The 23,952-nt window shown below is 38.3% G+C and overlaps 1 protein-coding gene and 1 long non-coding RNA gene across 10 annotated transcripts in view; one reads left to right on the top strand and one right to left on the bottom strand.

The window, feature by feature from the left end:
• The window catches only part of KDM4C (lysine demethylase 4C), a 430,619-nt gene that overhangs the window by 29,184 nt on the left and 377,483 nt on the right, over positions 1-23,952 (bottom strand). For 7 of the 9 annotated variants that reach the window (XM_043565681.1, XM_043565686.1, XM_043565683.1 and 4 more), the window contains 2 exons: positions 14,943-14,993; positions 12,522-12,692 (listed from right to left, as the gene is read on the bottom strand). In XM_043565681.1, coding sequence (XP_043421616.1) covers positions 12,522-12,692; positions 14,943-14,993 — 222 coding nt within the window. The remainder of the gene's footprint in view (positions 1-12,521; positions 12,693-14,942; positions 14,994-23,952) is intronic. The other 2 variants (XM_043565689.1, XM_043565690.1) reach the window with 1 other exon arrangement.
• Positions 12,636-21,950, top strand: LOC122474672. The gene is made up of 2 exons (XR_006294973.1): positions 12,636-12,746; positions 21,797-21,950. It is a non-coding gene; the product is annotated as an uncharacterized LOC122474672 (long non-coding RNA).

Genomic DNA, 23,952 nt, shown 5'->3' with positions numbered 1-23,952 from the left:
AAATTGTATGCAGAACATCGTTCTTACAACTGTGCTACAGGAAGGGTCAGTTCCAGAAAATTTAAGGCATTTATAAAACATGCATGATCATATCACACTCACGGTCAGTATAAAGGTTTGACACCAAAATGAAGTTAGAGCAAGGAAAGATTTTAAAGTTTGAAACCTCACATCATAAACAGCTAGTGTGCCATTTTTATTTAAAGAGGAATAGAGGGTCAATAATGAATGGTGACATTCTGATACTGTGACGTGAAGCAACAGTGACAACTGGACACATATTCATTAAAAGAAATGAAGAATTTTCATTATGTTTATATTTTCTATTAAACGGAAGTCGATTCAGCCCTCTAAGATTTAGAAACGATGTCACTGATATTCACAGTTTGGAGCTGAATATTCACGAGGAGCCTGTTAAGACCACTAGAGACATTTCCCAATAGTCCTCGCTCTCCAGTAGACACAGGTAACAGCAGCTGCATTGACACCATGGGTCTCTTAGCCCTCTTTTCACAGTACATGAAATTTACTTCATCTGAACTAGTGGTTTCAAATTTTTTCAGTGTTTGGGGCACCTGGGTGGCGTGTTGGTTAAGTGTCCGATTCTTGGTTTTGGCTCAGGTCATGATCCCAGGGTTGTGGGATGGAACCCTGAGTTGGACTACGTGCTGAGAGCAAGAAGCCTGCTTAAGATTCTCTCCCTCTCTCCCTCTGCCCCTCTACTGCTTGCTCAAGCATGCATGCACACTCTCTCCCTCTCTCAAAATAAATATTTTTTTTAATTCAAATTTTTTCAGGGCTAGAGCCTTGTTTCTTCAAATAAATCATATATGGAATCCAAACACTGAAGGCTTGGGTCCTTCTCTAAGAACTAAATATTACCTGGAAATGGCATAAAAATTACAATATAAATGTTGACTCAAATTTAAAAACAATTCTTAACATTGACTATGAGTTTTAAGATAACATACTAATTGTCAAAAGTATTACTTAGAATAACAAATTTAATACTTGAATGTGTGAAAGGCTATTAATATTAAATTATTTAATATTTAATTCAATGAGTATTTATTATCTTACTATAATCCAGGCCATGTACTGAGAACAAAGTACATAATAGTAATTCAAACAGATGTGGTCCTTGTTTTTAAGCTCAAAGCCTCTTGGATGTCACACATCAAACTTGGCTAAGTACTATGACAAACAAATTCACATTAAAATGGAAAATTTGGTTTCCTGTCTCACATTCAGGTCCTTTAACCATTTTGTTTATTTTTGTGAATGGTGTAAGAAAGTGGTCTAGTTTCATCCTTCTGCATGTTGCTGTCCAGTTCTCCCAGCACCATTTGTTAAAGAGACTGTCTTTTTTCCATTGGATATTCTTTCCTGCTTTGTCAAAGATTAGTTGGCCATACTTTTGTGGGTCCAATTCTGGAGTCTCTTCTATTCCATGGGTCTATGTGTCTGTTTTTGTATCAATACCATGCTGTCTTGATGATTACACCTTTGTAGTAGAGGCTAAAGTCTGGGATTGTGATGCCTCCCGCTTTGGTCTTCTTCAAAATTACTTTGGCTATTCGGGATCTTTTGTGGTTCCATACAAATACTAGGATTGCTTGTTCTAGCTTCAAGAAGAATGCTGGTGCAATTTTGATTGGGACTGCATTGAATGTGTAGATAGCTTTGGGTAGTATTGACATTTTAACAATATTTATTCTTCCAATCCATGAGCACGGAATGTTTTTCCATTTCTTTATATCTTCTTCAATTTCCTTCATAAGTTCTATAGTTTTCAGCATACAGATCTTTTCCATCTTTGGTTAGGTTTATTCCTAGGTATTTTATGCTTCTTGGTGCAATTGTGAATGGGATCAGTTTCTTTATTTGTCTTTCTGTTGCTTCATTATTAGTGTATAAGAATGCAACTGATTTATGTACATTGATATTGTATCCTGCGACTGGTGAATTCATGTATCAGTTCTAGCAGACTTTTGGTGGAGTCTATTGGGTTTTCCATGTAGAGGGTAGGGTAGGGTGGGTGATGGGTATTGAGGAGGGCACCTGTTGGAATGAGCACTAAATGTTGTATGGAAACCAATTTGACAATAAATTTCACATTTAAATAAATAAATATATATATTTAATTGGTAAAAAAAGATTAAAAAATGGAAAATTTTGGAGTTTAATTTCATCTTTAAGTAGGCACTCCTTCATTAATTTCCATTACATTGCTAACAAAAATTTTCCCCCTTCCCTTCCTTCTTTCTTTGTTTGGAAAAACAAAATATGCCCTTGCTTAAAACCCTAATCTAAATATATCAACTATTGCTCAGGTCTAAGTGCATTTAATCATACTTAAGATCTCATCACAGAAGGAACCACTGTTTTATCTGGTATTTTCTGCTCTTTTTCTTTAAAGATATAAAACTTAAGTTCAAATTAAATTTTTAGAGACCTATACAATACACATTCCCAAAATATTCCTGATATTAAGAAGATCTGCAAATGAGCTGTTCACACGGCTTTCTAGAAGTTCAGAATATTAAAAGAAACAACTAATATGGATTTTTCCCTTCTGTAGTACAATTTTGAGAAAGTTAAGTCAAGGAGCTAAAAGGAACCACAGTTTTTGAGCACCTACTATGTGTGGGTGCTGCACCATAATGATTATAGACTCTCTCACATTTAATCCTTATGGCAATTCAGTAAGTTAGGTTTCATGGTTTCCACTGTGCAGAACTTGAACTCTGACCTCACACCATGCACAAAAATGAACTCAAAATGGATCACAGTTCTAAATGTAAAACCTAAAACTAAAAAATTTCTAGAATAGACCCTGAGAGAAAATATTTGTGATCTTGAGTTAGACAAAAGATTTCTTAAGACATGACATCAAAACCATGATCCATAAAGAACAAATTGATGATTAATTGGGTTTTACCAAAATTTATAACTTTTTCTCTGCAGACACTATTAAGAATGTAAAGACAAAACACAAACTAGGAGAAAATATTTGTAAATCATATCTAACAAAATATTCACATACAGGATATTTTTTTTAAAATTTCTTACAATGCAATAAAAAATAAGTGAAATATTTGAATAGGCCTTTCAAGAACAAAGATGATGTGTGAATGCCTAATAAGCACTTAAAAAGATGCTGAAAATCATTAGTCATCAAAGAAATAAAAGTTAAAATCACACGGAGAGGGCACCTTGGGTGGCTCAAGTCAGTTAAGCATCTGACTTTGGCTCAGGTCACGATCTCATGCTTTGTAAGTTTGAGCTCCGTGTCTGGTGAGTTTGAGTGCCCCTTCAGTGAGCACGAGCCCCACTTCTGGCGAGCTTGAGCCCTGCTTCGGGTGAACCCCGATTCTCTCTTTTTCTCTCTCTGTCTATTGTGGGTTCTCTCTCTCTCTCTCTCTGCCCTCGCTCTCAAAAAGAAAAAAAAAATCACACTGAGATACTGCTACATACCTTCTAGAATAGTTATTATCCAAAAGACTGACAACACCAGTGTTGCTGACAATGTAGAGAAACTATAGCTTCATATATTGCTGGTGAGAATACAAAATGTACAGCCACTTTGGAAAACAGTTTGGCAGGTTCTTATAAAGGTAAACATACACTTACCATATAACTCAATAATCTTACTCCTAGATATTTATCCCAGAGAAATTAAAACACATGTCTACACAAAGACTTGAAAGCAAATGATCATAGCAGCATTATTCATAATAACTCCAAATTAGAAATAATCCAATGTCCATCAACCAGCAAATGGATAAACAAAATAAATCTTACTTACACATGAAATACTATTTAAACTAGGAGAAAAAAATGTAAAGTATCCAACAAAGGACTTGTGTCTACAATACACAAAGAACTCTTACAAGTCAGTAACCCAGCTCATCTCTCTCTTTTCTGGTGCAACTTCCTTCAACACTCTGGCCCACTGTGATTGCTTCCATCTCTGAACTTACAATAACCTTCACAGGGTATTTTTCTTGTAAAATCTTTCAGATCAGCTCCTGGTTGGAGGTGAGGGGATGTAAGGGGCATCAGTGATGAAAATTAACACAAATGGGCTAGAATGGGATGGGGCATGAATTCCCAAAGATGAAGTGGCCTCTCAGATAAGAGGTGTCTCGTCATCAACCTGGTCTCTGCCACTGTAATGTCTGTGTGGCCACCTGACTTGAAAATTGAGGAGCTTGCCAGAATCCCATAGCATGGAATGTTTCTGGGAACAACTGATTTTGACCCACTTGGGTATTTTATTTTGCCTCCAGAATACCCAGGATCACTCCTACACCTATGTTTATACACCTCTGAATCTCCCATGGTGCCTAGCACAGTGTTGAACAAGCACATCAAAAAGAATGAATGACATAATTGAATATTCCCAAACACAGGGCAGATGTGGTTCATGGTGCCCACCACTCTTGGGCTTAAGCTCTACACTGAGAAGAGATGGTGAAATACTGCAAATTAATAATATTGCTCTCAAGTTCAAGGTAGTTATTCTGATTCTGTTGGACTAAGCTCCCTTGGAAAAAGGATGGGAAGCAAACACCAGCAACCTGTCTCCTGGGAATAAGTTCCCAGACCAATCACCTTGAGATAATTACTAAAAGGGAAATAAGAGAAACACTGTCAAGTGAGGAAGTATATATTTGAAGAAAAATGTAGCTGACATTGTGCCTTCAGGGCAACTAGTTAATCTCCTACATGAGATATCAGGGTGATGACACACTTTTTTCTTCAGAGGATCACCGGTGCTAAATGGAAACTGTCAATATGATGGCTGCAGAATTGTAGTCAGTGAGATACATACAATTTATAAAAGAGAAAGGGAGTCCAATTCAAGCAAGGGCTTGAATCCCATTAGTATGCCCCAGGCTTTCATGCAAGAAGCCACACAAGAATTATACAAAAGTGAATAAAATCCCAGGGTTTGGTAAGTACCCACCCCCGCTAACTTGAGGCAGCTCATGAAACTTCTAAGACTAATTGGGGCCTCAGTGAAGAGCACAGTTTAGCGAGCTTATGAACAGGTGAAAGGAACTGTGGGTTTAGTCTTCATAGGTACGACCAGACTCTATTCCTCTAAATGGCCTTGAAATTCTTCATTTTTTCTAAATAAACTCCTAGCCAACAGAGTAATATTCCCCCTCAGTTGTAGATTCTATTTACTATATATTGATTAAACTGTGTTCTAACACAGTCTCTCCATTGTAAATTGTGTTTATAAAGGTGCAGTAGTGTATTTTGTAAATACTGAACTGCTTTATGTGTTGTTTTTTGAAGATTTCTGAAGTAATTCGGAGAATGTGAACTACTAAACTAGTGCCTGATTTATACGTTATGGACAGTAGGGGCTTAGAAAAATTACAACATTTGTAAGAATAATATATATTAAATATATATATATAATTTAATAATATATATTAAATGTATCTACCATTACATTAAAGATGTCCAAGGAAATTTGGTTACTTAAATTTAAAATGGTTAGGATTTGATCTGTCAAATTTATGCATTATATAAATGATGATCAAGGAACTAATGAGTTTGCATTTATTTTTCATGCAAAAATTATTAAATTTATAAATAAAATAAACTTTGTCAACTGAATTTGAATTTAAACTTTAAATCGAATGTTGATTAAAATCAAAGTAATAACAGATATTCTTTTACGAGTATAAAAAGCTTCCCAAGGGAATACAGGTTAATGGGAATTGGTCAAAGCTTTCACCTCATGGACTCTCAGCTCCACAGTCAAGAAAGAGAACCATGGGTACCACTACTGAGCAGTTAAATACCACTTGGGCCATACCTGAAGAATCCTAGACCAACAAAAGTCCCCAGAGCTTTCTCTGGCAAATGTCCATTGACTCTAGGAAAACCAAGACTGGCAAGGGAAGTGGGAGGTTAGAGGCATCGATCTAGAGCAAACATAACCTAGATGGTATGGGATGGGGTGAAGTCTCCACCCGACTTGAAAATCTAGAGAACCTCAAAATCTAGGAGTCAATAAGAATTTGAAGATGCTTTCCAGGATCCCATAGCATATAATGTTTCTGGCAACAACTAAGAAGTTTATCAACACCCCTCAAATATTTTCTTTTGCCTCTGGAACATTCAGAGTCACCCCTACACCCACACTTGCCAAGTGGGGCCCTAGGGGATGCTGAACAGCAGCTTCCACACCGTATCCATCAAAGGAGGCACAAGGTCTTCTACCACAGCTATACTAAGTCACGGAGAGCAGACTTCCAAAAAGGTGCCCCAAATCATGGAGGCAATAAGCCCTAAAAGGTAGGGGCTGACCCACATCCTGGACCTGTGTCACCACCTAGCTCGGAATGCTGGGATAGAGCTTTTCAAAGCTTTTTTGTGATTTGGCAAGTATCACATCTGTGAAATGAACATGAACTTACTTTGGAACAGGGTTTGTTATGAAAAGCCACTGAAATAACACTTTAAAACCCAGAAAAATACAAGCGTAAGCGTAGAGAATTAGGTCCTTTATTATAAAGTCTGAAGATGCTAGGACTGCTTTATATGCAGCAGGTAGAAATGATAAACTGATTCAGTGAAATATCATATGTACGGGTGCCCATTTAACTAACAAGTAGGACAGAATTCTGTTCCTCTAACATACTTTCTAGCCAAATTTCATCAAGACCAGAAAAGGGCAGCATAAATGAGATGGGGAGGAAAAAAGTTCCACAGACTGACATTAATATCATAAAATATTAGATTTTGTGCCAACTCTGTATCAGGCAATTAGCTCACTTAGTTCTTTCAGTAATCCTAGAAAAGTATAAATTATTATTCCCTTCTTAGTGGGGAAAAAACTGAGGTGTGAAAGTTGAAGCAATTTGCCTAGTCCTGAGAAAAAAATTAGCCCTAAGAACTTCAGTCTGCATGACACCTCCCAGAAACACTGAAGGCCATGACAATCCATCCTTAGAATCCATGACGATCCGTCCCTAGAATCCTGAAGACTATAGTTCCTGTGCTTCTTTCACATTTCAACAGAGGCTGAAAAATCTAGCAAGTCCTCATGGAAATTTCAGTGATGGACTCTTGCTGTCAAATTTCTAAATGGTCCTGTTTCTCTTCTCACACCCAGTGGTGAATGTTAAGTGCATGTCCTAGAGCCATCCAGGCCTCACTGCACTGTCCTCCTCCCTGGAAATGAGCTCTAAGTTCAGAGGAAAGGAAGCAGCCATCACTCTGGTGTCAACACGGACATTCGAGAAGAGCCCAGGTTTCAGCAGCGCTAAAAGGAGACCCTGGAATCACTGTGCTTGTTGCATTCTCTCAGGTGGGCAACTTTCACTCCCATCAAAATAGGAGGAGACAAAAAAATTCATCAGGAAGTGTGTTGCAATTTCACAGACTGACAGACGGAGGCATGTAGCAATACATCTTTTATTACTTTCCTTGATGGCTACAGATTGCATGCTGAGTTTAACTGGGCTGATACACACATTCTGCAGGTGTATTGTTGAGAGAAAAAATTTTGGACATTTTTCCAGCTATCATGGAAATAAAGTACCTAGGTATGGAAAGAAATTTCCTGGTAGTACAAAGAATATTTCTCCCTACTCCTCCAAATACCTTCTAGTTACATAATCCTAACATAGTCATTTTCATGCCTGGTAAGTTTATTTTTAAACATGGATAGACCAGACTGCATTAGAAGTTTCCCTTCTGTTGTGTTTATAAAATGATTCATAATCAATGATTCTACAACTAAGGAATGCAACTTTTGCTAAAGCCTTAGGCTGCAAAAGGGGTTGCATCTACTTTATACATAAATAAACAGCTTAGAATAATTAAATGTGATATTCTCAATGCTATTTTCACAGTTTAAAAATTGGAATTGCGCTGTGCCCATTCTAGGTAGCAAGCACCCACAGCTCAGAGAAGCTACTTCTTCACTAGCCAGTGACACTGATGTCATATTGCACTTGATGAAAAGAGCCTTCCCAGAGGCACTCACCCCTGATAAGCACATTGTGTGGATTAGAGGTACAAAGAGAAGAAAAATCATTTTCCACCTCAGTGTCAGATGCCACAGGTGTATCAGCTAATGAAAACAAAATTTCTCTAATTTCCACCAAATAATAGTTCTACCACCATCTATAAGACACGGAGACAGAAACACAGCTGACTCTCTTCTTCTTATCTCCTGATGAGACTTCCCATTAGGGTGTCAGGCATCCTAGGACTATCCCAGAAGACACCTCTGGTGTAGGTGGAGATCATACGTGGTAGTGGGATAACTGCAGCTGCAGCAACTAATGGCCTAAAAAATGGTGATGTAAGCATATTTACACAGTATCACATACAGGAATAAATACAATTTATATGTGAATATATTTATAATATACTTAATTATGCACACACATTATGTCTTAAAACATAACATCAAGTTCCCCATCTCAAACTGGTCTAGTTGACATACTACAATACAAAGGCATTTAATCATGTAGCTTTCGTTAATTTTAGTGAGAAACTCAGACCCCAACCAATCCTTGATAATCCTTTAAATTTTAAAAATTTGCCTTACAAAATCCATGACTTGGCTTTTGGAAGCCTAGATGATGACCAGGACAAAGTATGTGGCTCCTGGAGTGGATCTATAGAGTGCTACAAACCACCCAAAACAATGTGGCTGCTTTATGGAAAAGAAAACTACACCTTGAGGTAGAATCAGAGCTTCTCATATGACAAGATGAAGAAAGAGTCTTCTGAAATGACACAGGACAATATAGGTTCTGGTTAATTTTATGTATCAACTTGACTGGGCCACCAGGTACCCGTGAGTTTGTGAAAGTGTTTTTGGATTGTTTTAATCTCTGAACTGATAGACTGAGTAAAGCAGACTACCCTCCCTAGTTCGGGTGGGCCTCATCCAATCAATTAAGGGCTGAACAGAAGAGGCTGACCCTCCCCCCAAATAAGGGGGAGTTCCTCTGCCTGAGTGGCTTGGAGCTGGAACTTGGCTTTTCCTGCCTTCACACTTGGAATGAAAATCAGCTCTTCTCAACCCTGCAAGTTTCCAAAGTAAAACTACACCGCTGTCTCTCCGGGTTCGTAGGCCTTTAGATTTGGACCTGGAATGAAACCATTGCCCCTCCTGGGTCTCCAGCATACCAACTGCAGATCTTGGCACCTCTCAGCCTCTATAATCATGGAAGCCCATTCTTTATAAAAATGTCACATAGGGGCACCTGGGTGGCTCAATTGGTTAAGCGTCCGACTTCAGCTCAGGTTATGATCTTACAATTCGTGGAATCAAGCCCTGCATAAGGCTCTCTACTGTCAGTGAGGGCCCTGCTTCGGATCCTTTGTCTCCCTCTCTCTCTGCCCCTCCCCCTTTCACACTCTTTCTCTTAAAATAAATAAATAAACATTAAAAAGTCATATATATATATATATATATATATATATATATATATATACACACATATATACACACACATACACAATTTTAATATATATGCACTTCTAATATATATACACTTGTAAGATATATATATATACATGTATACACTTTTAATATGTATATTACACACTTTTAGTATATTTATTATATTAAATACAAACACAAAAACCCTACTGGTGCTGTTTCTCTGAAGAACCCTGACTAACACAGCATTACAATAGAAAAAAATTCTTCCGTACAGAGCCACCAAAAAAGTCAAGCTAGAATGTCTCTTCCTCACCAAGATAAATAGGTTGCAGCAGCCAACAAATGGTGATACTATTAGAAAGTATGTGATATTTGAAAATAAAACATGACTGAAGTATTCCTACTTATATAAGAAGTTTGGAACAAGTAATCAAAAATGTAAGAGATGGGATGGGGTGGGGTAGAGTATTGAGGGTGAAGGAGAGAAGACCAAGGTGGTCTTGAACAATCCTATGAATTTTTTTTACAAGGGCAATATACATTTTTTAAGTTTATTTTTGAGAGAGAGAGAGAGAGAGAGAGAGAGAGCACAGGAGGAGTAGAGAGAGAGAATTCCAAGTGGGCTCAGCACTGTCAACACAGAGCCTGATGCGGGACTTGAACCCAAAAACCATGAGATCATGACCTGAGCCAAAATCAGGAGTCAGGCGTTCAACCCACTGGGCCACCCAGGTGCCCCTATACTTTTTCACATCTTGTAAAAACTCAAAAGATTATATAATAGCAGACGATTATAACTGATTTCTTCCTGCAGAAAGTATCTTTTCACACCAAATGAGGCAGAAGCAGATGCTAGCCCCTCCCTCCAAGGCTATAGTTGTGATCACACACACACACACACACACACACACACACACTGCTGCTCAACCTCAATCCTTATCAAATATGCTAAGTGACAGTTAATCAAGCTGTAAAGAATGTTGTTTCTTCATTCTCATTGACTTAAATGCCAAGGTGGTCCTGAACAATTCTGTTCTTCTCACGGCACCCACATATACTTAAGATCATCTTTGTACGAGATTCACAGACAGAGGAAAAAGGTGTAAAAGGAGAGACTTTTAGAATTTCAAAAAACTTCCAGGATCACAGACATTTTACAAGCTAAAGACATTTTAGGAAAGCTTAGAACATGTTGGGTATATGGAGACTTTGGAAGTGAAAGGGAATTTAGAATTCATTAAACACTATCATGGATAAAGACCTAACTACTTGCTCAGGCTGGGGATTGGTACTCAGAAATCTTCCATCCCACCCTGCAAAGTCTCCTGGACTCTACCAGCTCAATGGTCACAGTCTGCACAAAAGAAAGCTAATTCTGAAGTGAGAATGTAACCTGGACAGGCCAAGGCCTCCGTCTCCTGCATCTTCTGTGCCTTGCCCTTGCACATCCCTTCCTCTCCTTTCTTCTCAGGGGTTAGGAACAGAGGCTCTGGAGCCAGACTCTGGGATTGAATACCTTTTCTGGTATTATTAGCTATGTGTGACCTTATTATTAGCTATGTGTGACCATGGGGAAGTTATTTACCTCTTTGTGTCTCAGTTTCCTCAGCAGAAAAATGTAAACAATAGTACTGCCCAGTATGTAGAGTTGTGAGGATGAAATCAGTTCAAGCACAACACATTCTTAAAGTGGTCCTGGCCTGTGGTACATGTTGGTGTCAGCTCCTTACTAACCCTGTCAAGTCTCTTACTCATTCTTCCAGACTCAACAGGTAGTAATTTGCTTTTGGTTCATTTATTCCATTTCTCACATGGTATAGAAAGCACCCATTTACCAGCCTGCCTTCCTCTAGACTGAGCAGGAATCACACATTCTCATTATCTTTCCCAGCACCCAGTGTTGGCACACAGCAGGCACTCAGTAACTGTGGATTGAGTGCTTCAAGACATAACTAATTCTAACAAGGAGAATGTGTTACCTAAGGGCTACTGGTTATGAATGGCAACAGCAATGCAGTAAAGTGAAGCTCTAGGTAGAATTCTACAAAGAAACACAATTCACCCTTTTGGTGTATAATCAAGTCCTGGGATTTTTTTTTGTCTAAATTCATTTGCTTTAAAATCTTTCAAGTAAGGTCACTTTGTTTACATATTTGCCCCTCTTAATGGTACAGAGAGGTAAACACAACAAAGCTAATTGAATCAATGTTACTTTTGCCCCAGGAGACCAAGATTCTGAAAATATTAATGAGCAATCTCCTATGGTTACGTTGAATTATCAATTGCACATATAATGCATAATTATTAAAGAATCATTAAAAAAATGCCCTTCCAAGTACAAACAAGAGCAAAGCATCAAGCAGAAGTTATAACTACATTATTGAGGCCTGGCTCCCCCAAAATAACATTTCTCTTAAATATAGAAAGGATAACAAGATGACCACTGAACTAACCCTGGTCTCAAGTATGTGATTTTAGCTCAGTTTCAAAAAACCTTTTGTGGAAAGTATTCTTCTCACAAAACATGCTATTAAAAAGAAAGCCCATGACACACATTCACGAGTTCCTCTAAATCCCGAGGTGTTTACTGAGGAGACAGAGGAAGGAGAAGACAGACAGACACGCATATGCACACACCTACTCATCCTGTAACAGACCAGTTAAGAAGCTCAGTAAAATTCAGTCTTTTTCCTAAGTGACTTTTGTTATTCCAATATGAAACATCCACAGATGTTTCTGTTGGATCACAGATGTCACTGTCAGGTCAGATTAATAAAAGCCATATTTCCAGTTAAGCATAAAGAAAAAGAGGTAGTAAAGGAATTCAAATATGCTAATGCTCTGTAACAGAAAAGAATAGGTGAATTTGCATTTGATGTTTCCTAGCCACATACACTTCTCACTTACTTAAAGGAATTTGGGAAGATGAGTCAAAGTACACATTTGTCAGTGCCAAAAAGCACACCTGAGTTGAATATTAAGTGAAATGAGTTATTCCAAAAGCCGAAAGAAAGATTGCTAAAAGGTTCAGCTAGTTTAGTTATACAAAAAGTAAACTGGGGAGCAGATCCCCCAGGAATTTACTCACCACTATATCCTCAGGGAATGTGTCTCTGCTGAAGGAGCCATCATCAAACACAACCTCATAGAAGGTCTGCGATGTCACAGCGATCACTCTGCAGCTGTAATACCGGGTGTTCCGATGCTTCGTGATGACCGTCTGCCCCACAGAGATGCCCTTCTCGCCAGCCTTGGACTTCTAACAGAAGAGGTACACAAAGATGAGAGAAAAGAAACAGGAGAAAGGGAAAAGGTAGGAACAGAAAAGAAAAGATATTTATTTAGAAAAAAATAATTCACATGGTTATGATACATATTTTTAATTTTTAAACTTTTTTGGGGGAATAATTTCAAACTTAAAAGTTACAAGCATATGAGTAGTACAAAAACACCCATATACTCTTGACCCTTTTACCCAGATTCACCTATTGTTACCAATTGATATTTTTAACATTTTACCATTTCTGTTTTTTGCATATTCTGACTCTATTTTATATATGTGTGTATTTACACACACAATGTTTACATATGTAATTCCTATGTTTAGAAAATACACAACTGACACACATATATATCTATACACACACACGCACACACACACACACACACCATCACAGGCCTTTTACTCCTAAATATGTCAGTTGTGTATTTTTTAAGCATAGCGATTTGCCTTCACATAACCACAACAGAGTTAGTAACTTTAGTAAATGTAACATGGATGCAACTTATGTTCTAATTTTGTCAACTGAGCCAATAATGATCTTCAATCCCACCCCTACCCCCACCCTGCCCCTGCTCTCCAGCACAGGGTCCTGGGGAGTCAGGTACTGCTGCTTCTCTTTAGCCTCTGTTAATCTGGAACATTTGACTGCTATGTTCTGCTATGTTAATCTGGAACATTTCTGCCTCTGTTAATCTGGAACATTTTCACAGCCCTTCTTGGTCTTTTATGATCGTGAGTGATACTTCTGAAGGACACAGTTCCCCTTCTCCCTTTTTTAATAGAGCATTTACCTGATGTTTCCTCATGATTGGATTCAAGTTATACATTCCTGGCCAGAACACCACACAGATAATGTTGTATTCTTCTCAAGATATCACATCTGGCAGAACATGATGCCTGTCTGACTCTCAATGGTGATGTTAATTTTGATCCCAAACAAACTGTAGTCCAATTCCTCCATGTTACAATCACTATTTTTCCCTTGCAACTAATCAGCAATCTGTGGGAGAAACTTGAATGCCATACAAACATCCTGTTCCTGTACACATCCGCTCAGGTTTAGCACCACTGACGAGTTGTTCCTGATCAGATCTTTACTACGATGGTAGTGATATGCCGATTACCACTGCTCTCACACTCCCTCCACACTTAATTGCTGGCACTTGGCACCTGTTAAGTAAGAGGCTCTCACTCTCCCCACATTCTGCTCTTGTGTGGCAGGGGAGGAGGGAAGGCAGAAGACTGCAGAAATGGCCAAGGGCATAGGTCAGGGGCTATGAGGGGAAGAAGGAAGGAGGGAAGTTCCTTTGCCATCGTAAGGAGTCAGGACATTATCCTGTGGGCCTAAGGAAGCTACTGAGAGGTGGAATGAATAGAAGAGAAATGATCTAGGTGTGTATGGCTATAGGTGGAGAAGGTGAGTGGGGAGCTTATCACAATGGGCCAGGTGGAAGATAAGCGCCTGGAGTAAGGCACTGAGGACAAAGGTGCTCATGAGTTGGATGGAGGGGTGACTCCCTCCCAACAAGTGTGTCCCTACAGCCTCCTACTTGTAGAGTGAGCTCTGCCATCTAGTTTCTCACATGCCTAACAAAATAAAAGGGTATTTTTCTCCTTGATACCATTCCCCAGTGACTGTTGGGTTGGTTGGGGAAATTTTCTTTGCCTTTTGATGTAGTTAGGTAGATGTGTAAACATCTTGACAAAGGACAACAGTAAGAAGGCTATAGTGATTTAAGTGCACTACGCTTGAAGCAGACATCATTAATAGCTAGGCTAAAGTATGTGACATACACCAAAATAATTACCTAGTTTCCTGTTTCATTCTCCACCCAACCCCTTTAAATATATCTAACTTCTCAAAGTAAGAAGAACGACTTAGATGTAGTTAGTAACAAACACGAGTGAAAGCAGTTTGCAGTTACATAACTCCAAAACTGGGCCCACAAATGCTCCTAAGGACTATATAGGCTTCAGCTAACTGTAGGGGGCGACATGACAGCCTGTGTGGCCATCCACAGTGGCCCTTAGTGACTTCATGCTGGCAACAATTTTTGTAGATGTTGTGATCTCTCTGTCAAACTGACTTAAAAACACTCATGGTCAGGATTGCAAGTACTATATTTTACTATGATATTACTTCCTGTGTGCATATCTTATTAAAATTGGAATTAACCCTCTAAGGAAACAATGATTTGGATTTGAATTCTAAGCTCTGCTACTTACTAGCTGTGTGATCTTGGGATCTTGAACCTTTATCAGCCTCAGTTTGTTCATCTGTAGGAGGGATAATATTTACATTAAAGGTTTGCTACAAAAACAGGATAAAGTACATAAACTACCTAGATTCACAGGCAATTGGTTCTTAGCTACTGTTAACTGGTTTTATTTTTGTTAAGTGGAGAACATACATAAGACCCTAGCCCAGGTTAATAAGCCACTCTTCTCTGCTGTCCCTCAGTACTTGGCATGTATGACTGTGCAGCACCCTTATTTCACACGAGTGGCTGAATCCAGTCCCATCACTGTTCTGCTCTTTACCTCATCCACTTCTGATTCTAACTCTTGTCAAACATGGGCACAAAGCTATGGTCCTTAGCAGGGAAGGCGTGTAAGGTGGCCTCCACCCCCCACTCCCAACTGTCTTCAAGTCCTGCCCAAATGACACCTTCTTGGACTGTTCCTCCTACAGCAGGGCAAAATCCATGCATCAGCGCCAGGCCTATATGTCTTTTGTTCCACAGCACCCACCACAGTATGTACAACACTGTTACTGCTGGATGAATGATGAATGAATGAACAAGTGAATGAATGAGTTTTTAAAGACGAATGAACGAACTGTAAGGATGGTTACAGACACATTTTCATAATAGGAGTGGACTAATTCTAATCATTCATGGTCCAGAAAGGGGAAAAGAGAAACAAAGGGGAGTTTCAGGAAGATGTTCCTCTTTCTTGGAGTGCATAGGCATGTATATGAGTAGGGGGAGGGAATAAAGAGAGTTTATGGTGAAATTCACAGGGTCTGGAAAGTGGAAGTGGCCAGTCATGGGAAAATAAAAGTGATACAGACTTGATAGAGAAAAGGTTGACTCTACACGCAACCACCTTCTTCCTACTTAGGACCTGAAATTTATGCAAACTGGCTGGTTGGAAAGATGGCCAGCACACAAATTAAATATATAGCCTTCACCCAAGTAAAAATTTCCATGAGCTTCAAGCATGACCATTTTGTAGGGAGTAGTAAGGAAAACAGATTTTTTCCATAATGCTATTGTGATAGGATTTCTGATTTATTTTTGTAGAGAAAATTTATTGACAAGAATTCCCCATAACTGATTATACATTCTCAAAAATATTCCCTGTCAGAAAAGCCTAAGGATCTATTGATGTTAACAGGGAGGCTCTATCAAATTATAGAAATGGCTATCGTATTTTGAAGATTAGTACACAGGCTAAGGCTGAGAAAGTTAAATTTCCTTCAAAATGCACTAAGCAGAAATGAACAAACAGTTGTTTAAGGAAAAAAAAGCACAGTTTATTTTAAAGAAAGCTAGAGCCAGTTTGAAATGCTGGGAATGTGAAAAAAATGTTAAGTAAGAAATGTTATAGACATTCCATGAAAGCATCAGAGAGTTCCTGGGACACAATTATATAGGTAGAGTTACCAATACATGTCCATATACCTTAGTTAATTAAATTCTCCCAACAACTCTGTGAGGTAGTTGTTATTTTCATTAAATAGATGAAGTAACTGAGGTACACAGTCAAGGGACTCTTCCAAGATCTCAGAGATGGTGAGAGGCTACAGTAGGGCTCAGAGGCAGGCGCTCTCCTATAACGAGTGCCTTGGTATCATCAACCAGGAGAAGATACATAGACAGAAATCAGAGTATAAATAAAACCTACCATGGGTGGACCCAATGGAATTCAAACAGTTGCCTAAAGAAGTTACATTTTCTTTTGCTTTCTTTTCTGATTTATCGAGCACCTCCTCTATTCTACACACCCATTGAGATACTTCTCAGCTAAGAAACCATTTAACCACCCCAGTATATTCAGTATACTCCCCAGTATACACAGAGTTGAATCTGTAACTTGGATTTGAAGCCTATATGGAGATGAAAAATGTATAATGTATAATGACATGCTGTCCATTTTTCTCCACGTACACATGACACAGACACACTGTGGTAAGATGCAAAAATGTCCATACATCTTCATTCCTTCCTGTTTTCACATCCTTTGCAATGTGACCTTGCAGCTCTTCCTTTCAAGGACTGGACGTTATTTCCCCACCCTTCAAATCTGGGCTCACCTTGTGGCTTAGCCTGCCTCAGCCAAAAGAATACAGCTGAAGTAATGGAATGCCAATTTAAAGCCTTTGCTCAAAAAGCCTTGCACACTTCTGAGGTTTCTTTCTAGGGGCTCTAGACTGTCATGTGAACAAACTCAAGTTATCCTACTGGAAGATGAGAGATCACATGGACCAGAGCTCAGGTGCTAGACATGAACCCAGCTAGGAAAAGGCAAGCTGTTCTGTAGCTGACCACAGATGAATGAGGCAATCAGCCTGGAACAGAAGAACCACCCCCCTGAGCTCAGCCAAAATTTGTGACCTACAGAATTTCCAGCTGAAGAACTATCATTGTTTTAAGTCACTACATTTTGTGCTGGTTTTTCACACACACACAAGTAAGAAAAAAGAACAGTAAGAAAAAATATACTAAACTGCTAGCAGATATAACTCTAGGTAGTGGGATTTTGTTTATTTGCCTCTTCATGTACTTCCCTGTACTTTCCATTACATATTTCTTTAATTATTGAAAACACTAAATGTAATAAAATATAAGAGTTTTTGTAAGTTTCTAAGTTCTTTAAATGACAGCCAATCCATAGTCAGGTCTACTTAACTGAGATGCTCAAAAAAAGCTGAAGCCAAATTATTTAGTAAGAAAAGATTACCCTCATCATTTATCTTTCAGTTAAATAAGATGAAAGAAGGGCCTCAGGAAATGATTTGTAAAGTAGAATGATACACAAATTTAGTTATAAAATTTCATCTGACTTTTTTATATCTCCCTATATTTATGCCAAATGTGATATAACAAAAAAGGCACCTTTATTTTGTTCTTATTAACCACTACTGATTCCTAAGACATGCTTACATGCTTCAGTAAAATGAATAGATTTTGTTCTCAGGTTTGGGGTTCTATTTAAAAAACAACAATAACAACAACAACAACAACAACAACAACAAAACAAAAACAAAACCCCTCAACAAATCTTTTTCTGCTTATTGCTATACCTGTCCTCTCCATCATACTAAGCCACCTCTAAGGGGCAGCACAAATAATAGGATGTTGAAGTGTTTTCTCCCCCTGATACTGTGTTGCCCTTAGGAGTGGGCTCAGAAAAGAAACAGGCCCTTATCACATAGCTCTCTAACTTTTCTGTGACTCTACTGATGTTTAAATAAATGGCCACACTTGAAAGAAAAGATGGCTAACTATCAATGACCACAACCCAAATAAGGAGAAAAAGGTGTTTCTAATGCCTGGCCTGGTTCATCAAAGGCATTCCAACATCGAATAGGCTAACTCAAAAAATTTAACGCTAGTGTTGATAAAACAGGATGAAAGAAATCATCACTGCCTACCTGATGAGTACACTATAGTAGTAAATCCTGAGCCAAAGAGTCAAGAACCAGCTGGCAAGCAATGCAAAGAGGAAAAGCAATGCAAGGATGGACATGGAGTAGAAAAAAAAAAGAAAGTGGCATTTAAATAAGCAGTTACTGAGTGCTTGTTATAAGTAAGGCACCTTGCTAGGTGCTAAAGATTAAAATACAAGAAAGAGAGAGTCCCTTCTCTCAAATAGCTCACAGGCTAGTAGGGAAGACAGACATAGCTCACCAAAATGCAAAGTATTGAGAATGCCCAGATGAGGGCAGGAAGGGACCTTCACAGGTTTCACTACAGGGAACATCTGAACCAAGTCCGAAGGAGCCAGGAGGCACTCTTGCACACATGCCAGGAAGGCTATTTGAGAATGGAGTGTTTGGTGTCACAAACCTCTGGCCTTTACCACCTTGTCAGCCTGTGGGCACCTACTCAGAATAATGTTTTTAAATGTATAAAATAAAACAAGAAAAGATTACAAAAGAAACAAATTATACTGAAATAATATTGAGAAGTAAATTTGTGGTATAATATCTTTGCTTCTTTAATAATGTATTAAATACTATTATCTAGTGGCAGACCTAATAACTTGATATTCTAATTTCAAAGTTGTGATGAACATAAGCAATATTTTAAATCTCTGTTACAATGGTAATATGGTTTCTATTGTGGACAGAGTCACAGAAACTGTTAATGCCACCGTGGCCTCAGAACTGACGGGAATTGTTAAATTCTCACTAGAGTTAGTGGAAAACAGTGGTAAATCTTTCCTCATCCTTTAATAGACAAATTTTCCTTGATACTAAAGTATAAAAAAAGAGTTTATCACCTGGAATATTTAAAGGCACAGCAGCCAACCTTCTAACAGCCTTATAAAAAAATCACAACAATATTACTTACATAATATTGTGCTTGTATATAGTGAGATAAAAGAACACAATAGCGAAATGAAAATCAATGACGGCATTTCTGTGAAGGGTAAAGTTATGGAGACTAAAACGGGTGTGACCTAAACTGACACAGGAATCTAACTTAAGTACTGAGGCTGGAATGTACACTGCATTCTCAAATATATTTCTCCCCATTGGGTTTTTGAGAGCAGAGAGCAGTTAGTTCACATAAGACCCCTAAAACAAGGACTCAGGGGGAAGGAGTCCTGTGTGGCAGAAGGAAGGAAGATTCCTATATTTTGGCAATATCTTCTCTGATCAGACCTGGCAAAGGCTTAGTTGTGTTTATGCCTTGAAGAAGGGTCACTCACCGTCTGACAAGGTGAGTCATGGGCAGAGATGTCATCTTGGGAAAATCCCTGACTGGGTTCTCCATCTATATAATGATGTTAATAAAGGGTGTAAATCCAAATACAATAGTGTATATAGAGCCAGCAACACTGGAGAGTTGAAGAAATGAAGTAACTTATCCAGCAAACCGGCCAAAAAGCACATTTCATTTATCTCCAGTAACCTTCTCAACTTTATTATTTCTCCCTAATTTCTATGATTTAATAACCCATGAGATATTGTTATTGTATTTTTTCAAGGTACCATTTTATAAAAATTCCTAGAGGGATCTGAGTAAATTAATACCCACTATTCTTCTTTTACCAAATTTCTGTAGTAGAAGTCACTCACATAAATTTGCCTTGTAATAATGAAAGCTTTCTTTGTAAAATTACAAGAGCTAGGTAAAAATCTTCTATCCAGAAAAACCCAAATCCCTGGGGCTTCATGAAGAAATAATTGCTCCAACAGGAGAAATGCACATGCGGACCCATAAAAATGTCACAAGTATTTAATTTTCTACACGTCTGTTTGTTCATGTGTACTTTCACTTCTTGTGCATTTTTAAGTACCAACATAATACAGTGGGAAATGGTGGTAAGCAGTTTCCCAGCAGATTTAAGGTCTTATTCATTTAAAATGCCTGTAGAAGTATAACTAACAGGCTGCAGAAGATACTGAGGAAAAACTAATTCTTTTCCATCTGAGTCATTAGCTCACCTCAGAGATCTTGTTTGGTAGGGAAGTGAAGAGGACTGAGACAGGAGAACCATCTTTAGATGCTCACTCTGTCCATGTAGGGAATTCTCAACAGGTAGGCACCACCTGCTTTCTATTCTGAATAATAAACAACTTACTTCAAAAACAGCAGAGAGCAAAGTTCACATCCATTAGACTGGTGGAGCTGGAGGGGTGTGGAAGCCTCCCACTGCTAAGATGGAACTTGACATACACTCCTCCTAAGTCACATCCAAACTCATTAGTTGCTAGTGAACATGCAAGTCCCTGGATGCCTGCCCCCAGAAGCTCTGCCTTGGGCTTTTACATTTCAGGAGCTCTTCAGGCTTCAGGGTAGCAACAGTAAAATCTGGAAAGAACTACAGGTTCAACAAAATCTCAATCATTCACAGCAGGCTGTGTGTGTGTGTGTGTGTGTGTGTGTAGAAATTAACAAGTTGATTCTAAAACTTATATGAAAATGCAAAGAAACTAAAATACTCAAAGTAATCTTGAAAGAAAAAACAATTTAAGAGGAACTATAACAGGGGAAAGGAGCAGGAAAATCACTGGCTCAATTATAAGGTAATAACAACTTTAAAAAATTACCTCAGATGGGACATTTTCAACAGAGAGAAGCAAGTATCACTATATGGCATTCTTGCCAATAAGGATTTTTGAATCTCAATTACAGCTGGTGTATGGGTTCAAAAAAGCTAAAATAGATGCAAAAAAAAATGTTACCAGAAAATTCAAAGTAATAAATTAGACTAATTAAATGGTTATACAGTTTTTCCATGCCACTAAGAAGGAAATCCAGGTAAATAATGACACTATGTAAGCTAACCTAAGCTATAGTCTCAAGTTAGAAAAGTGACTACCAAAACCGCACACTCTAAATAAAATGTCACACATGCTGTGACTCTGATGACTTGAAAGCTCTATATCTTTTAATGATTTGTGAACTTCTCTGAAGTGCCACTTCATCATCTGTAAAATGTATACAATCATAATACCAGGGAAGTGGTGACTATAAGGACCAAATGAGATAAATAGTTATATATAAAAGTACACGGTAAACTATAAAAGTCACTATACAAATATTAGCTATTATTATATTACTTTTATTCACCTTAGTCTGCATTGACACACTGCTCCCAACAAAGGAAGGTAGTCCCCTTGAACAGAAGATAAAATTAGGGTGGCATAAGCAATTGTGGTTCTATAAAAACACAGTAGTTATATGAGCATGAGTGAGAGACGGGGAGAGAAAGGAGGAGAGAGAAGAGAGAGAAGGAAGAGAGAGGGAGGGGAAGGAGGGAAAGGAAGAGAGAGACACACAGTGAGAGGATGCACTAGATCTCAAAAATGCAAGCTTCTTAGGTTTCCTTTGAAATTTCAGGAGAAATAGCCATAGGAACAATGAAAGAAGAACCAGCCAACAGCTTTCTACCACCCCTCATGACAGCAGAAGCACAGAATTTGCCTGGCCATCGCACCAGTGTTAAAATCTTCCCATTGTTAATCAAGAAAATGAACATCCATCTATCAACCTATCTAGTTTTACTTAAGTGCATCTCTGTGCCAAGCACTGTGCTTAAAAAAGATATGTGGGGTTCCTGTGGAGGCGGAAGGGATGGGAAAAAACTGAGAGGTTCTGTAGCAGGAACCCTTTCTTTTCCCCCCATGTTCTCTCAAATATCACCTGAAGGTCATCTCTGTGGTCCCTATAGCCTTGGCAAAAATTACTTCTCAGTATCTAGTAAGGACACCAGTCTTTACTCCAAACACATGATAAAGATATATAATAACAGATTTGAAGGTACAATTAAAAGGTGTTGAATATAAGGGTTGGAAATTTTGTATTTTCTTCTTATTCCTGAAAAATATATGAGGAAACTTAACCAAAAGGCTTAACTAGTACTCCAGGGGGTCAAACAAAACCAAAAGTAAATGATTAAGGTATCTGATGCCCACAGAAAAGAGCATTTCAATTCCAATTGCTTCCTGCCACAAGCAAAAGCTTCTGAGTGCCAAGTTATTTCAGTAATGGCTCAAAGAAAAATTAAAAGAATGCTTTATTTAAAAATGTAGAAACAGTAATTTCTTAAGTTTCTTCAGATACTACACTCTGTAATTTCACTGACCCACTACACACAGTGTGGGATAAACAGAATGCATGGTATCTCACACACACACACACACACACACACACACACACACACACACAAAGCCGATTTCAGATAAAGAATGGAAAAAAAAGAAGAGCTGATTTGCAGGTGTGAGACTGTCAGACCCCAAGATGGCTACCAACAATTTATGGAAAGGAAGGGCACAGAAGTTGGGGTGTCCCCAGGCTGACTGGCTTCCTGCAAAGAGACCTCATAAGGGCTTTTTAGTTAATCTAGGATTTTATACGTCATGTTTGTTAAAAGTGGACAGATTATGTTGACCTAGAAAGTAACTTCTTAGATACAAATGTTGGAACTTATTTACTTGCCATTTCTATTGTTTGCAGCTAATAGTCTTAAAAAGCTACACTTTCATTGCATTTTGTTGGTATCTATGGATTGCATTATGACTATGGCATCTAATTACGGTACTCTACATGAAAGAATTGAGAAACCCTATCTCTTGTGCTTTACAAGATGTTGGAATGTCAAATACCCTTTCCTGTTGTCTGTCTGTTGACACATTCCATTTGTATTTCTCTACTGTATCCATAGTTCTTCATTCTAATACCAATGTTAAAATATGGGATTAGTGTCACTACCTAATTTTTTTCACAAGCTATCAGACAATAAAGCGTGCCTCAATTATTTTCTTTTTTAAAAAAGACTATAAATTGCTAAAGAGCTTAAAATTTTCTGGGTACTGAGATACATTAATTCTGTGGAAAAAGTGCGCAACCATTTTACATGGAAACATACCTTACCTATGCTAAAAAGTGAAACCAGGTAAGTGGTCCTTGGAAAGGAAGACTTGATTTCCTCAGTATGTGTGGTCCTTGAAGTCACTAAATTTCAACTGTGTCATGTAAATACTCCTTCCTGCAGTGCAAGCCTAGGTCTTGCTGACTGGCTCCCTGGTTCCATGCATGCTGTGTGATGGGGAAAACAGAGCCAAGGAGGAAACACGACACGGACAAGTTTCTCCTGGGGATTCTGATGAGTCTGCTTTTGTGGTAAAAACCAAACACCTGCACCAAGATGCAGATCTTTCTTAATTTTTTTTTTAAATCAGGATTAATTTGCAGTTTTACAAGGCCAGAATAAAGAGTTCAGCAATATATTCTTTTCTGTGAAGCCACATATTACACATTTTGAGAGAGATAAAGATAACCGAGGCTGTCAGATAAGAGATCTAATAATCAAAGCTCTATAGAGGGTAACTATAAACACTCATGTTAAAAACACATGAGGCCTCAGTCCCACAGATGGCTTCAAAGTGATTTCAGGGGCTCTTTAGGCCCTCAGGAGTAAGTATTGCCTATTTGCAAAATAAATAAGGTGTCCCACACAATGTATGTCCTAACATTTTTCCAGTGCATTTGGTTGT

Source organism: Prionailurus bengalensis, chromosome D4 (assembly GCF_016509475.1).
Source record: "Prionailurus bengalensis isolate Pbe53 chromosome D4, Fcat_Pben_1.1_paternal_pri, whole genome shotgun sequence".
Lineage (NCBI taxonomy): Eukaryota > Metazoa > Chordata > Mammalia > Carnivora > Felidae > Prionailurus > Prionailurus bengalensis.
This window is presented reverse-complemented; position numbering and strand designations above follow the sequence as displayed.